Source organism: Micrasema longulum, unplaced genomic scaffold (assembly GCF_059751315.1).
Source record: "Micrasema longulum isolate JH-2025_06_02 unplaced genomic scaffold, ASM5975131v1 h1tg000870l, whole genome shotgun sequence".
Taxonomy (NCBI): domain Eukaryota; kingdom Metazoa; phylum Arthropoda; class Insecta; order Trichoptera; family Brachycentridae; genus Micrasema; species Micrasema longulum.
In genome coordinates this window covers 351,628-367,483 of record NW_028278062.1, presented here as the reverse complement: position 1 = coordinate 367,483, position 15,856 = coordinate 351,628, and the positions used below count along the sequence as shown (strand labels likewise).

Genomic DNA, 15,856 nt, shown 5'->3' with positions numbered 1-15,856 from the left:
CTGTTTACTGCATACAAAAATGAAATAGGGACGAGTTTGAGTTTGGGTATCGTCTATTGTCTTGTTAACCTTAATAATAAGTTAAGGAATGACATCTTTGTTTACTTTTTGTGCTGTTACATGTTCACTTAATTGCCATGCTTACTAGTTCTTTGCTCAATGTATTATTATTGCGTTTCTTAATTATTTTTTTTTATTATTAACTTTTTAAAATCATTCTTATGTTGTTGAAATTCCATTTGTCGATGCGTTTTGAAGCTGCAAGACTTTTTGTGATGTTAGCTATCATATTATGTAAATGTTATCAACTATCAAATATCTGAATTTAGCAAATGGGGTCTAGAATTTCAACTGTCCATGCGCTCAGTAGCTGCAAGACTTGTTGTTATCTAAATTCTAATTTGATAAATTTGCTTTTTATTTCGTTTTTAAAATATCACTTAAACTCTAAACTTCATTGTCAAATAAAAAATAAAAATGTAAATAGGGGCTAGATTTCTTATTGTCCATGCGCTCTGTAGCTGCAAGGCGTTCCGTTATCTAGCTCATATATATATCATAATTGTAATATATCGTAATTGGAGACGAGGAACTAGAATCCCAACCGTCCATGCGCTCTGTAGCTGCAAGACGTGTTGGGATATTTATTTATTGTACGGCGCCCTTTAGGTGATTTTCACAAAAATGGCGCTATATAAATTATCCAAACATTATTATTATTATTATTATTAATGAAAGCACAAAAAGCCTTACTAAGAGTAGCCAACAAAAAGCCTTACCAATACTCTACAGACAATTTTTTTACAGAATTCCCAGTACTAGACATAAGACAAATATACATAAAGACAGTTTTAAGACATTTCCATCAAAATCCTGACAGACATAATGACGGACAACAAATTTACGACACTAGGCAAAGACAAAAGACAATACTTCTGCTCCAAAAGATAAAAACAAGCTATACAACTTTTTAAGCAAGGACATATTGATGAACAAAAGGAAAAACAATATTTTCAAAGCTAGAGTCCATAAATGGATTGCTAAAAAAACTAGACAAGAAGCTGAGGAATATGTTCCATGTATAAGAGTATAATTTTAGTTTCTTGAAAATCCTTTTTCGTTTTATTGATGTAGGTATATTTTAATTTATTTTTATTTTTATTTATTTAGAATTTTTACACAATTGATGTGAAAATATGTACAATTATGTATAAAATTAAAGAATACACGGACAATTCGGAACGTGCCTGTGGCCAGTGGAGTGGCTACACCCATAAATAAAAATATATCGAATGTACCGTACCTATTGTATAAACATTTTTGTTAACTATGTATTTGTATTTTATATTGGATTAAATAAATAAATAAATAAAAAAAATATATAAATCCCCAAATTATCCACTCTCTAGAAGATTCAGAGGAGTGCCTTGTTAAAGATTGAGTCTGTTGGTGAAGACTCTTTGCGAAAGGGAACATGAAGGATCTCCATAGCGACTTTTCTTGAATTTTCCATGCTCCCGGTCCAAAGCGTCCCAATTGACGTCGCATTAAAAAATTTAAATCCCCAAATTAACCACTCTCTAGAAGATTCAGAACACCCTATGTGGTCAGAACAAATATAAAAATAATAGAACAGATAAATCTGCCACACGAGTTAACTTAACTTTTTTCGATACAACTGACACCGGTTGTATTATTTGACTACGCAGCCTTCTGCTGTCCCATAAACAGTATTTAGCTCTTTAAAAATCACATTTCTAATAAAGTCGTTTGTTCTCATAACCTCATTGTCCCTCTTCGCATCCTTTACATACAACTTGATTCCGGGCCGATGCGTCAAAAACGCATTGTTCAGTATCATGTAGTCATAGTCCTTCACGCACATTACAAATCCCTGAAAGAATAACAGTGTTAGATATTATAAAATGTATTAAATCCAAGTTCTTGGCCGTGGCGAGCGCTTTAAACATATAAAAACTATTATTACTATGGAAAAAAAAGAAAATATGTACATCGAAATTGAAAATATATGAAAAAATTCATCAATCCTAGATGAATTACTTTGAACGATGTTACCAAAACCAACGTATGACAGAGTGTTGTGATACATCTCCGGTTACCGGGAAGCCGAACCACCAATCAGGACAACTCTCCATAGAGAACTTGAGACGTCACAGGCGGAGTAATTTCAAAATCTTATTCTTAGTCGTTTGCTATTGGCAGAGCAGTCGTGGTCAAGTTGGCAGGGGGAAGCACGTCGTTACGATCCGCCTCCACCCGCTTCTAGCGCTCCCGGAGGCCTCCTGAAGAGGGAAGGCAATCGCTTCTGTCACCGAGTCTGTCCATTTAATAGGAATTCTTCCGAAAGATCGAGTTCCCTCTACTCGTCCTGGACAACTTCTGCGCAGTTTTCAGGCTGAACTACTCGCAATACGAGAAGCTCTTGAATGAATTTTTGAAAAACCATCAGAGATATGGATAATTGCAAATTTTTATCAGATTTTCTTTCGGGCGTACAAGCTGATACTCGGTCGATAAATTCATTCATTGTAAATATTCAGACTAAAATTAAGCATTTAAAAATCAGAAGGATGATTTTTGAAATATGCTGGATAAGAGAACATGCTGGGATCGTAGGAAATGAGAGAGCAGATGAACGAGCAAGAGCCCCAACTTGTAAAAGAACGGCCTCTTTCTTCTCATAATTTCCCCTTAGCTTTGCTAAACGCTGTATAAAACAAAATACGCAGCAGCGTTGGGAGGATCATTATCGCGCTTCTTCTGCAGGTAAAATCACTAAACCCAACGCTGGCTGATGCAGCAAACTTCCGTCGTCATCACCAAAGTACTTTCGGAACGATCCAAATTTTTACCGGACACGGAGCTATGAGAAGTTACCTATATACGTAGGTTTATATTAAGGAATGATGACTTATTGTCCATGCGATGTTATTTCTTAACAGAGTATCAAACATCTGTTATTTCATTGCCCATTTTTCAGTTTACAACACCATAATCTTGAAGCAGAATGCAGGAAAGATGAAATATCCCTAATAGATACTCACATTGTCGTTAAAAGTAGTCGTCACGCGCCATTGTTCTTACTCTTTGCAACAATGGTGATTGGAAAATCAGTGATCAAACATCCCATTTCCAAGACAAACAAAAACGAATTTTTCGAAATACCTTAGCCTTGACACGCAAGGCTACTAAATACAGGGGTCCAAACATATAAAAAATATAAAAAAACTCGTCCTTGTACCACTAATCTTTCCATATTGTCTCTTCGTCTTGTAGCGCGGCCGAAGTTCCCGAGAACATGGATTTGTATAGTGGAAGAAAGACGCTGTTCTACTCCCAGTTCTCGGGTTATAGAGACATTAGTCCTATGGGCTGTCCATTGTCCATGGTATCCGCCAATGAAATGCCAGTACCACAATTCAAAAGCGTCTATCTTTTTTCGTTCTCTTTATCTCAGGGTCTACGTTTCTGCAGCGTACAAGAATATGGGAAAAATTAAATTTTCGACCAGATTTATTTTGGCAGACTTGGTGACACGTTGTTGCCAAACTTTTTTCATCTCTGAGAGCAAAACAAAGCAAGCCATGGTATTTCATCTCTTGATTTCAGCAACGCACCCTCCTCTGTTTACTATCATTGAGCCCAGATAAATATATCCATTAACGACCTCGCAATTTTACGAAGCTCGAAAGTAGCATAGCGTTAATACATTTAAATCTATACTTACATATTTTGTTTTTATTAGTTTGACAGTCTATTAACAAATAAACAAAAAATAAAAAACCACTGAACTTCCTCATTGAAGACGCGCACATACGGGGTGGGGTATTGAACTTTAAGAGACGATATAAAATATTGTCTAGTTAATAATAATTTGTTTGATTAACCTGCGTCATTTTATCACTCTTTCCTTCCCATGAGAGTCTCTCTTCGTACAGAGGATCATCATTCGTCCCTATGAATATTGGCTCCCAAAATTGAAATTCATTCTTTCGTTTGCCCACAGTGAAGACATCCAATTCTGCAATTTTATGTTTTTGTTAAAGTGAGCACAATATTTATCATAATAAAAACAACAAAACAAAACAAACCATGACGCCGTTTCACCGCAAGGGTAGGCAGAGAAGATAGAAAGCCACATCGCTCGAGATATTTTTTTTATCTCACAAAAGTCAACAAATGGAAGAGCTTTGAAAATGTGGATGTTTAAACATAGGCAGAATGGTGAATGTTACACAGTGTGTAAAGTGGTCACTTAAGCCAGCCAATTACAGGTCATAAATGTAATGGTCATGCCTAGACTTCCATATTCCCTCACAAAATGTTTTTCCTCTCTGTTTTGCAACAAGTGTGGATATGAATAACTCCCTAGGGAGGAGATCCACCCTGTCTGCAAGCACTTGGACTTTGGGAAGATGGGGGGAATAGCTCAGTCGATCAGTCGCCTCTCAGTGACCAGCGAGACAATAAATGTATTCTAAACTTACTGCCAGTATCTGCTTGATTTACCCAATCTGCAAATTTGGGTACATTATGACACTGCGGGCACATGGTGATATGAAATGGAATTGCCGTCTTGTTTTGTAGCATCGTCTGCAACACTGCTTTGGTCTTCGGTACCTGGAAGAGAAATAATGCCCTCACTAAGTTAACAGTATTTTGAGTTTGTCCAAATTTTTATAGACAAGGACTGGAAGAAGTTGCAACGTAGATTTTGATACCCTCAAAATACTGTCTTTTTAACACTCCCTTCCCGCTGATGTGCTGCGAATACACACTGCATCTAATGACTTTTGTATCTCCGTAATACGCAACTAAGTTCCCGGGTTTTTTTAACAATAAAAAAATGCAAATTTTAAGAGAAATACAAAAATTTGTTTATTTAAAATATCGCCCCTTACTAGCTATGGATTTTTGCCATCTCTCTGGCAATACATGAACACCGTGACGACAAAATGATGCGCATTTGGACCGAAACTATGATCCAACCAATTTCGCACTTCTTAGAAATTGGTCAAATGTAGCCCAGCTAAGCCATGAGCCATCGACCGCAACAAGTGATAACCAGGAGAGGCCAGATCTGGCGAATACGGCGGATGTTCAGCGTTTTGATGGTGTCTTGGACGATGAAAGTGCGATGGCACGGACCGTTGTCGTGCTGCAATATCACTCGTTCATGTCTCGTGTCCCATTCTGGCCATTTTTCGAGCAAAGCTTGATTCAAATTGATTAGTTGTTGTTGATAACGATGCCCACTGATAGCTTCACCCGTTTTCAGCGGCTCATAGTACTCGATTCCTTTCTGGTCTCATCAAACGCAGAACATTATCTTCTTTTTGAAGCGATTTGGCCGTGCCGTCGATGTTGGTAGTTCGCCAGGTAAAAGTCACGATTTTTTGCATTTAGGATTCTCAAAATATATCCACATTCGTTGCCAGTAATAATTCTATGCAGGGAATGAATCATGCCGCAAAAAAAATAATTCAGAGGTGGCTCTTCGATTTTCCGAAGTGTCTCAGTTAACTCATGCGGCACCCATTTTCCTTCTTTTTGAACCTTTCCCATGGAGTGCAAACGTTTGAAAATACCTTGTCGAGTCATGTTTAATACCTCTGAAAGTTGATCTTGTGTTTCCAAATCATCTTCATCCAATTAGGCTTACAGGTCAGCGTCATCAATTGTTTTTTCATCTTCCGGAGCGCAGTTTGTCCTCAGTGTCTAAATAGCCACTTTTGAAGCGTTTAAACCAATTTTTACAGGTAGATTTTGATAGTGCATTTTAAACGTAGGCTTCCTCAAGCAAATGACGTGCTTGAGCTGCATTTAAATAAAGTGAAATCAGTAAAGCAAGCTTCCCGCAGATGCCGTTTATTTGGCACGAAATTAGACATCTTCCTTGTTAAAATTAATATTTATGCGTTGCAATGTGTTATATTAAATAACTAATGCTCATTAGAAACAGAAAAAGGATTTTATCGAAAATCGGAGATAGCTGTGGATAGAAAAAGTATTTAATCAATATAAAGTTTATCAATGTGTCGCACGTTGCGGAGCACGTAGTAAAATAGTAATCCTTATATGTAATTGTCTCACACACTCTTTACATCTCACTTTCGATAATACAGGTATATTTGGGAGCAAAAGAGATAATTTCACTCATCACACGTGCAAACAGCAAAGTTTCTAGTACTTCTACCAGACGCCAGTTAATGACTTCGTTACTTTCATAACGGGCGGTTCTTTCGCCCGTGCTGCGAGAATGAGCTGATGGTTTTTACATGTTTCAGCAGTTAGATAAAAAATATTAGCACTTTTGACTTCAACTATAAATAATTTAAGCAATTGCTTATGAATATTACACTTTTTCGTGTAATGACTACACAACACCGTAACGCGCGTTTTATTAGGACGAGAAGGCAAAGGTAAACACAGCATTTTTTTTTTGAACAGTACGGGAAGGGTTAAATATAGTTATTACCTGTTGTTTTTCCTCTACTTCAAAGAGTACCAGAGGGAAGACTTTTGGATTAGTACCATTCAGTATGGGAGGGTCTCTGGCTATCATGTTGAGGAACCGGGCTGCCAGGTGAGGGCTCGGATACAGCTCAATGTCGGCCGGAAATACGTAGTGGGTGAGAGCCGCCTCCCTTGCGATATTCCTTCCCACGTTCACGGGGTAGAGAAGAGACCTGTTGCTGCTGTACTTGGCGCTGGAATCTACAATGTATGGCTCCGGTAAGGAGCAGTCGAAAGTTGATTGGAGAGTCTCATCAACATTTGGAATCTAAAAAAAAGAAAATTATCTATTAAAATGGAAGCACAACTAATTTGACCCTTAATCAGCAAGTTTGGTATACACCAGGGAACAGTATTGGGCACATTACTCTTCATAATCTATGTCAGCGATATTCAGTATCGAACAGATTAATTGAAACAACTTTTTTTTCGTATTTTCTACTTTGGCAACAGTTTCTTCGATTTTTTTGGCAACACAGTCGTCATTTTAACGTTTACTTTATATTGGCATGCATTGCAGGTTATGTCTACGCGTTTTTGAGATTATTCAAGATATTCAACTCCTTTTTTTCGTTATTTTCATAAAAGTTGTTCAATTTTGATATCCCGACAGTGCCTTCAAAGATGGATATATCAACAGATAAGCGGACAATTATAATGACAATGTCCAAGCATACCACGAAAACTCGAAGAGATACTGCAGCCGAGGTTGGAGCAAGTTTGGCGAAAGTCAGTAAAATAATAAAGCGCTGCGAGGAGTCAGGGGATACCTCTTAGAGTCGAAAACACCAGCTAGGAAGCCTGTCAAGAAGCAATTTCTGACTATGGGCCAAAAAATGTGTGCATTTGACGATAGAATATTGGAAGACAGTCTTGTTTTCCGATGAGAGCCATTTTATCGTACAAGGTCAGCAATTTTACTTCATTCGTAGAGGAAACGAAAAGCTCAACTCTTTTCACATTATTCAAAACACCAAACAAGAAAATGTTTTGGGTGTGTTCTTCATTTTATGGACTAGGACCACTTGTTCCAGTAACTGGGATGATGAATAACGAGAAGTATCAGCCAATTCTACTGGAATGAATGCTACCAGAGATGCAAAATCGATGGTCAAATGGTGATGGGAAAAATCAGCAGGATTTAGCTCCCTGCCACACATCCAAAAAAAAAGTGAAATTCGCCAGACATAAACCTGATTGAAAATCAATGGACAATCTGTAAGAATCGGATCTACAAAATAAGTGTTTGACATGTAAAAATTGAAAGAAAATATTCCTAGCAGCTTCACTAGATAGAAAATACTTAATATCAGGTTTTGAATCTATCAAAAATACGTTTGAAAATGTCTTATTATATATTACTTATGGAAATTGGTATTTTGAGTATTATGTAATTCAAATCTATAACCGCCTTACACTGTCCATTAAAACAATTAGTAAGGAGAAAATGTTTAAAAAGGCTATAAAAAATGGGATAGTGGAGCTGGGTAGAAGTAAAATGGATTGTCTCATTCGCCCAAACCAATGTCGAATCACTTGCTCCACAAACGTATAGTTTATGTTATGTTTATTGTGTGTTTTACAATATGAATAATACAGGAATACATAAATAAAATATAAACGTAAATACTTAGTGTTTAAAACTGTCTCGACATTTTGTTATTTCTCCTTGTATATTAAGTCTATGTACAGAAGGCGATTGACGCTGGGTCACACCACATAGACAATGGCAATTTAGGTACTGAAATGATTAATTATAACAATTATAGTACCGAGATTAGAGCACGGCTATCGGCAGCAAACAGATGTTATTATGACTTTTTTAAACATCTGGAATCCAAATACATACTAGAAAAACTAAGACTATTATTTATAAAACTCTCCTTAGACCGGTCATTGCATATGATGCCGAATGCTGGGTTATGACCAAATGAAATGAAAACATGGTATTAGTATTTGAAACAAAAAAAATAAGCAAATTTGGTGCTGTCAACCAAAACGGGGTGTGGAGCAGACAGTTTAATCATGAATTAGAGGTACTGTATGGCAAACCCAACGTTGCACGATGAATACAAATAAAAAGATTACAATGGTTGGGCCATGGGCATAGACTGAATGATAATCGTGCCCCAAAAAATATTATTTATGCCACTCCGGAAGGCAGACGAAGCAGAGGCAGGCCAACGTTAAGATAGCTGAATAATGTGGAAAGTGACATAAGAGCAATTGGCCTGACGAACTGAAGAAGAGCCGCAGGGAGGAATGGAGATAGATTCTGGAGGAGGTCAGGGCCTACAACGAGCTGTAGCACCACTGATGATGATGACCTACGGCTTGTTGAATTGCTGTAAGCTGTAGCACCACTGATGATGATGATCTACGGCTTGTTGAATTGCTGTAAACTGTAGCTAACTTCGTGTTCAACAACAGAATGGTTTGTGTTAGTATTACTGTATTAGCCAACGGCGTATTATTACTCTAAGATATTTTACCTTTTCTGGAAGATGATCTCTGTGAAAAAACATGTGAAATGTGACCCATTTTTTTATTAGTTCCGCTGCCTCTGAGCAGTCTCTCATGTAGCGTATGCTGTCTATGGTTGCGGACAAATCATATCCTGGGGTGTGCATGGCAACACTTATAGGACTGCTCCATCTAGAAATATATTATTATAACGAACATGTATTTATTTCAACAATGCTTTGAGTATGCCCAAATGTTTGCAGACAGGCTGGGTTTCCTCCCTAGGGAGTTATTTAGATCTAAATTTGTTGCAACAGAGAGGGAAAACATTTTGAGAAGAGAAAATGGAAGTCTAGGCATTTACGGGGCTGATTACCTGTCATTGGCTGGTTTGAGTGGCCACCTTACACACTGTGTACTTCACAAAAGTCAACAGGTGGAACGGTTGAGAGAATGTCGGTGTTTAAACATAGGCAGAAGGGTGAATGTTACATAGTGTGTAAAGTTTGTAAAGACTTTGTCATTTGTTATCCCTTATAGCTAAACATACATATATCTCTATTAAAGTATTTAAAGTGATGGACAATATAGCAACGTAATTTAAAATATAACGCAGTTATTAAGTTGATTTTATAGGTGAGAGTTGTTGTATCACACAAAACCACAGAAAAAATAACAAATTATAGTATGTATATATCACTTATATTATAGCATGTGAGATATGATATACAGAGATAACTCTCCATACAAATCCGAGCTAAAAAGTCGTCCCCAAAAGACAAGGATTGACCGGCGGAGAAAGCAAGTATCGTCACATCGACTGTGATAAGCAAAACAAGTTGTACAGTAAAAAGCACGGACTGTTTACATCGATCTACTGTAAGTTCTATTCAGTGTGTCGTTCCCTTTCGCATACGTGTTACCTTTGTTTGTCGTTTCGCTTTACCCTAAGTGAGCAGGACGGAGACAGGAGATAACTGACAAATTGGAACATATTAAATTATACGTTTTTTGACTTTAAAATGGCTATTTTAAACAAGTATTGATTAAGATAAAACCATTACTTGCCGGTGGAAAGTTATACCAAGCTTTTCCAGGTATTTTCCTTAGCGTCCATATTGGCATTTTAGTAATTCAAATGACCTGCTTGTGTAAGAAATGTATTCTGCTTGTGTAAGAAAAGGTTTTTGGCGTAAATATTGTTGTGCTATATTTAGTAAGAAAGGTGCTAAGCTTGCTTTGTTTCTGTGTTGTTCTCAATATGTGTTATTTTCTAAATGTTAATATTATTTATGTCCCGAATTGAGTTGTTGTAACTCCCGGGAATGTAATTCAACGTATTATACTTGTAAAATACTTTGTGTTATATTTTATTTTATTAACATAAACGGCAAATCTGCCTTTTACAAACATTTATAATATTAACATATTTGGCTTGATATTTTTTATTTTTTTTAAAACATAAATTTTAAAAACGAGATTTAAAAAAAAAAAAAAAATTAAAAAATTATACAAGATTTATATTTAAAAAAATAACCTAAAAATTATACAGCATATTCAGTAGAAAGTTTAAATAATAAAACATTCTACAGTAAAACAACAAGAAAATCATAAGTACTGTTTCGCACAGCTAGGCAAAGTAAACAAAAAAACTGTAAATGAAATGCATGAATAAATAAATATAATCACCATTCACCATCTTTGAAAAAGTTCAAAAGGTTTGTTCTATAGGAACAATACCCTACACTAAATATATCTGATACGTGGGAATAACTATTGCCGAGTTCATGAAGTCAATTTAATACGGCATTACAAGTTTACACTGTCCGTGAATTGTTGCTACAAAACGGTGGCACCTGTCTAGTCATTCTTCCAGGCACCCTGAAGTTGATGAAAATTAATAGTTCAGGAAAATCCCATATTGAATTTACAGTTTTGAATAAATTTTAAAGGTCTATAATTTTTCTTCTATCGTTAAGTTTTAACAAATTTAATGTTTTTAGTAAAAAATCGTAATTTAAAAATTCATGGCTGATTCTTAGTTTAAAATTTATGTACCGTAAGAATTTTTTTGGACTCTTTCAAGAGAATTTTGGTGACAGTTGTAGTAAGGAGTCCATATTGTAGAGTTATACTCTAACTGGCTTCTCACTAATGAAGTATACATCAACTTCAAAGTGCATATGTTTTTAAATTCCTTAGTCACACGTAACATGAAGCCTAACATTTTTAGAGATTTACTAGTAATATTATTTATGTGCCTAATAAAGGATAATTTTTGATCAAAAACGATACCCAGGTCGCGCAACTCAGAAGTTGAGTCTAATTGCATATTACCCATCAAATAAAATTGGGTTTTTATTCTAAAAAATCTCATTATGTGGCATTTTTTGATATTTATATGATTTATAAATAAAAAAAGTAGCTGGCGAACGCTCGCAACAGACTAAAGTTCGTTATATCAAACATATACCAATTGGCCGCAGGTTGAGGGAACATATTTCGAACGTTTATATTTACTGTAGCCATTAACCTCGATGCAAATATTTTTTTATATTTTTTTTATTGCTTACCTGTAAATAAAATCACCGTTCGCTACTGCTGAACACATATAAATGAGATAACTATGAATGAAAATGTGGAGAGTTAATATTTATACGAACCTTTGAACTAGTGGTACCAAATTATCTAAAAATGTGAAATCTGAATGAGTGGTGAATGTCACATCTTCGTAGCAAGCAACGGGTCCATGGGTCGCTTGAATAAAATTTCCTAGCACCCAATATTCTCCTCTCTGAACGGCTTTCCTTTCGAAACTTTTATTTGAACAGTTTAATTTCGTGCGCAGTTTATTTAAAGTCGAGAAACTTAAAACAGTTTCCACAACAGTCAAATTGTCATTGTCAGAATTATCGACATTTTGGTTTGCTTTGTCATCCTTTATTTCAGTTGATTTTGCACGGTCTGTGGTTTGGTTATCTTCGCATATCGCGTGTTGATATTTCTTCAACATGTCGTTTGTCGTCACTTCAATTACGCTTAATCCCCCGGTTACCGTTATGACCGCTCTATAAATATTTGCTGATAATGTTTCTATTGTCATAACAATAGTATTGGCTCCTGTCGACGCATCGCGTGGTTGAATTCTAATGTTTTGTTCAATAATATTGTCCGAAACTACTTTGGGTGCGTAGTTTAAATTTGACACATGAATTATTGCGAGAGTAAAAAGTACCGAAATTATGAAAGCAGTTGCGTGTTTCCGATTTAACTGCTTTGGAGTGACTGAAAACATGTTTATTTCACGTGATCTTCATGAGCTGAAACAATTAAACAAGTTGAAATAAATTTACTGACGTATAATGTAATCACAATAACCAAATTATAGATAAATTACAAAATAACCAAGATACAGATAAAAATAATTACATAATTTCAGTATTTTTAGACTTCAGAAGAGATTTTGAAACAATTTATAGAGAAATAATCATTTTAAAACTTGAGAAAATTGAGATAAAGGGAATTTCTTTAAAATGGTTCACAGGGTATTTGAGTAATAGATATCAAACAACGAAAATTGGAGATATTCTATCTGATGGTCTTATAATTTCATTGGGAGTACCACAGGGATCAGTTCTTGGCCCTATACTATTTATTTTTTACATTAAAGATTTGGTGAAAATTCTTAAATACTGTAAAATAAGAGTATATGCGGATGATGCCCTGGTATATTTTGCAGGAGAAAATTATGAATCCATAGCACATCAACAAAAATATGACCTTAAAAATATCGAAATAAGGTTGAAAAAGAATAAACTTAAGCTAAATACAGATGAAACTAAGTTTATAAACATAGGAAATAAAAAAAAATCCCTATTTCACCAACAATACTGATGGATGAAGAACTATTAAAGGAAGTGAAAGAGATTAAATATTTGGGTATTATTATGGATTCTAGATTGACTTTTTCCCAGAATACAAGATATGTGACGAATAAGATAGCAAGGAAGGTTTCTCTTATGGGAAGAATCAGACGATATCTAACTGCAGATTCGTGCAGGATGATTTAAATTTCCATTATTGTGCCTCATATAAATTATTGTAGTAGTATTTTGTTTTTGGCGAGCAATGCCACATTCTGAAGGGGGAAAAAATAAACTTACTGTTCTGCAGAATAGAGAGTAATTTTGAGGAAAAAAAAATACACCAGAATAAAGTTGATGCAAACAAGCAAAAATTATGACAGTACGTCAACTAATACATTTTAATGTAATGTTTTTTGTTCATAAAATGATTAATAGTTATACCTCAAAAGAGTTGACTCAAAAGGTTTTTTCTAATCAATGTGAACGCGTATATAAAACAAGAAATAAACATGAAGTAAGACTACCATTTCGTAGGAAAACAAGTACACAGAACTCGTTGATGCACCGAGCTGTACAGTTATATTATAAGGAAATACCATTAGAAATAAGAGAGCAGAAATATATTATTTCATTTAAATGTCAGTTTAAAAAACATGTGTTTAGCAGATAAGTTAGTTTTTAAAAAGTAATCTTATTCGTGTTAGCTTTATAGAAGTTTTCTTTTTCAGTGTACGTATATTGTTTAGAAATGTTAATAATTAGTATGTTTTAATAATAATTAGATATAAGTTAATATTAGGACATTTATTTATTATGTTTGTACTATTTTAAGTCAAGAAATCCTGTCTACAAACATTTGAACATAGTCAAAACATTTTTGATTAAACTAGTGACGTCATTGAAAGTATTTCATTTTAATTAATTTTACCACACATTTTAGAGAGGCTTTGCCATAAAATTTAATGCTCTATTTTTTTCCGCGTGTATGTTTCCCGTAGACTGAACTTTCTTCATAGATACAAAAACACAAACACTAGACACTATTACACTAAAAAAACTTGGGGCACTTTAAGAGATAACCACTTATCAAGCCTAACCTACAATCCCCGTCATTTGCCGTGCGCGAATTTCTTGTAAATTTGTTTGAAATGAACCGAATGCATAATTATATTCTGCCGAGCGAAAACTAAGTGTTAGATAGTAAACATTGAAACTGGAGACGTATTCTGTCACAATTTCGTTTCGTATCGTTATTCGTTCGCCATATTATATCCCTCACTCTAATGCTATCAAAATCGTATTTCGCTCTCATTCTCACTCATTTCTTTATTTATTTATGATATATACGGCCTAAGCCAATTACAACAGTTGCATGAAGAAACATAAATCAAGAAACTGAACAAAAAGAACATAAAACTATGTAGCAAAGACAAACAAGGGCAATACAATAATGGTATACAATATAGTACTCATAAAAACGAAAGACATAAGACTTCGAGCTAAACCATACCAATCCAACTTCATCCCACACTGTTTTAGTCGCGAAGAGATCTACGAAAAGCCGGAAGATCTATCCCAAAGAATTCCAAGTCGTGTGACGAATTGACTAATCTACACATTCTGGACGTTGGGGCATAAACACAAAAGTTGCTCTTAGAAGATTTAATAAATAGCAGATTTTGACTTCAGTAGCTCAATCATAAATAACTATCGACGTGCTTAAAAACATCCTAAGCATTTGAGCGATCACAATGAACAATAATGAACATGCTTAAGCTATCGCAGTCATAACTCAACGCGTGTGTAATCTCTAAGTCAACGCTCGTGTTGCTTTGTTTTTTGTTTTCTTCGTAAATAAATACAGTTCACTGGCGAAAAATCGGCGTTTTGGTCTGGTGGCGTCAAATTTGGTCATGCCATCTCTTTCTTAATATTCCTCTATTTCTGCATCTATCAACATTCGCATTGCAAATATTCTCAGCCGTTCTTTCGCTGTCCATTCGCTCCAAATGTCCAAACCAGCGCGGAGCTCCTTTCTTGATTTTGTCGATAGTGCTTATCTCAGCCTCACATAATGAACGGATCTCGACATTTGTGCATGTATCGTACATAGTTTCTTCCACACATTCGCCCGAGAGATTGCATTTTGGCAGCATTCAGCCTACTTTCATCCCTGTTTTTCCAAGTCCATACTTCGCTTCCATAAATCAGGGACCAGGACTCCTTGCGAACTGCTAATTTTGACTCTTGCCACAAACATTTATTTGCCAAGGTTGATTTAAGTGCACCGTTCACTCTGTTCCCGGCACTCACTCTTCTTTCAATATATTTCTGTCATTCCATCCCTAGTAAACGGCATATCTATAGTTGTAGCGCGTTATTTATGTAGCGAGTTAATAATAAATATTAAAAAATTAACAAAAAAAATGTATTTTTAAGTACCAACTAACTTTTTGAGGCTTAGCCGAAAAAAAATGTAGCTTTCTTAACACTTCACGACAAAACGAAATTATTTTGGTGACTTACAAAATGCTACTCAGAAAATCTTTTGGTAATGAAAGATGTGAAACAAAAGTGTTAACCCTCTCGAGAATGAATTTTCATCTCCTGTAGCTCAATCACAAATAACTATCGACGTGATAACAATTTCTCCCCATGGCTGTTTATCGTATTCGCAATCACAATGCTACATCCGACACCTAATATTAAATGTAAAAATATTTACGTTTTGCGACGTATAATCCTGCTGCGCAATCATATATTTGAATTTCACCCATGTAAATATGGAAAATATTCCAAAACTGCTATATTTATTTATTTATTTATTATTTATCACGCTATTTATTGCTTTTAGCCAGCGCGGCGGTTGGCAAGCCAAATGTCAAGAAAAGCAGCCGCCATAGTAATTGTAATTTAATTTTCACTTTTTTGTATTAGATACTCTTTACTATTTTGCAAATGCAAAGTATTGTATTATTTTTTATAGTAAA

The 15,856-nt window shown here is 35.2% G+C and overlaps 1 protein-coding gene across 3 annotated transcripts; it reads right to left on the bottom strand.

Moving 5' to 3' along the window:
• Nucleotides 1–105: 105 nt before the first annotated feature.
• Nucleotides 106–15,409, bottom strand: LOC148278511 (beta-1,4-glucuronyltransferase 1-like). 3 transcript variants are annotated; one of them, XM_088231301.1, is made up of 7 exons: nt 13,800–14,105; nt 11,664–12,320; nt 9,030–9,192; nt 6,500–6,805; nt 4,509–4,641; nt 3,909–4,042; nt 106–1,894 (listed from the first exon to the last, which is right to left on the bottom strand). In XM_088231301.1, exons 2-7 carry the CDS (start codon nt 12,293–12,295, stop codon nt 1,694–1,696), a joined length of 1,569 nt encoding a protein of 522 aa, XP_088087427.1. In that variant the 5' UTR covers nt 12,296–12,320; nt 13,800–14,105; the 3' UTR covers nt 106–1,693. The 3 variants fall into 3 exon arrangements, with proteins under 3 accessions (XP_088087427.1, XP_088087428.1, XP_088087426.1); XM_088231302.1 differs by having other exon boundaries at nt 698–1,894; nt 13,795–14,061; XM_088231300.1 differs by lacking the exon at nt 13,800–14,105 and adding an exon at nt 15,317–15,409 and having other exon boundaries at nt 1,146–1,894.
• Nucleotides 15,410–15,856: the final 447 nt, after the last annotated feature.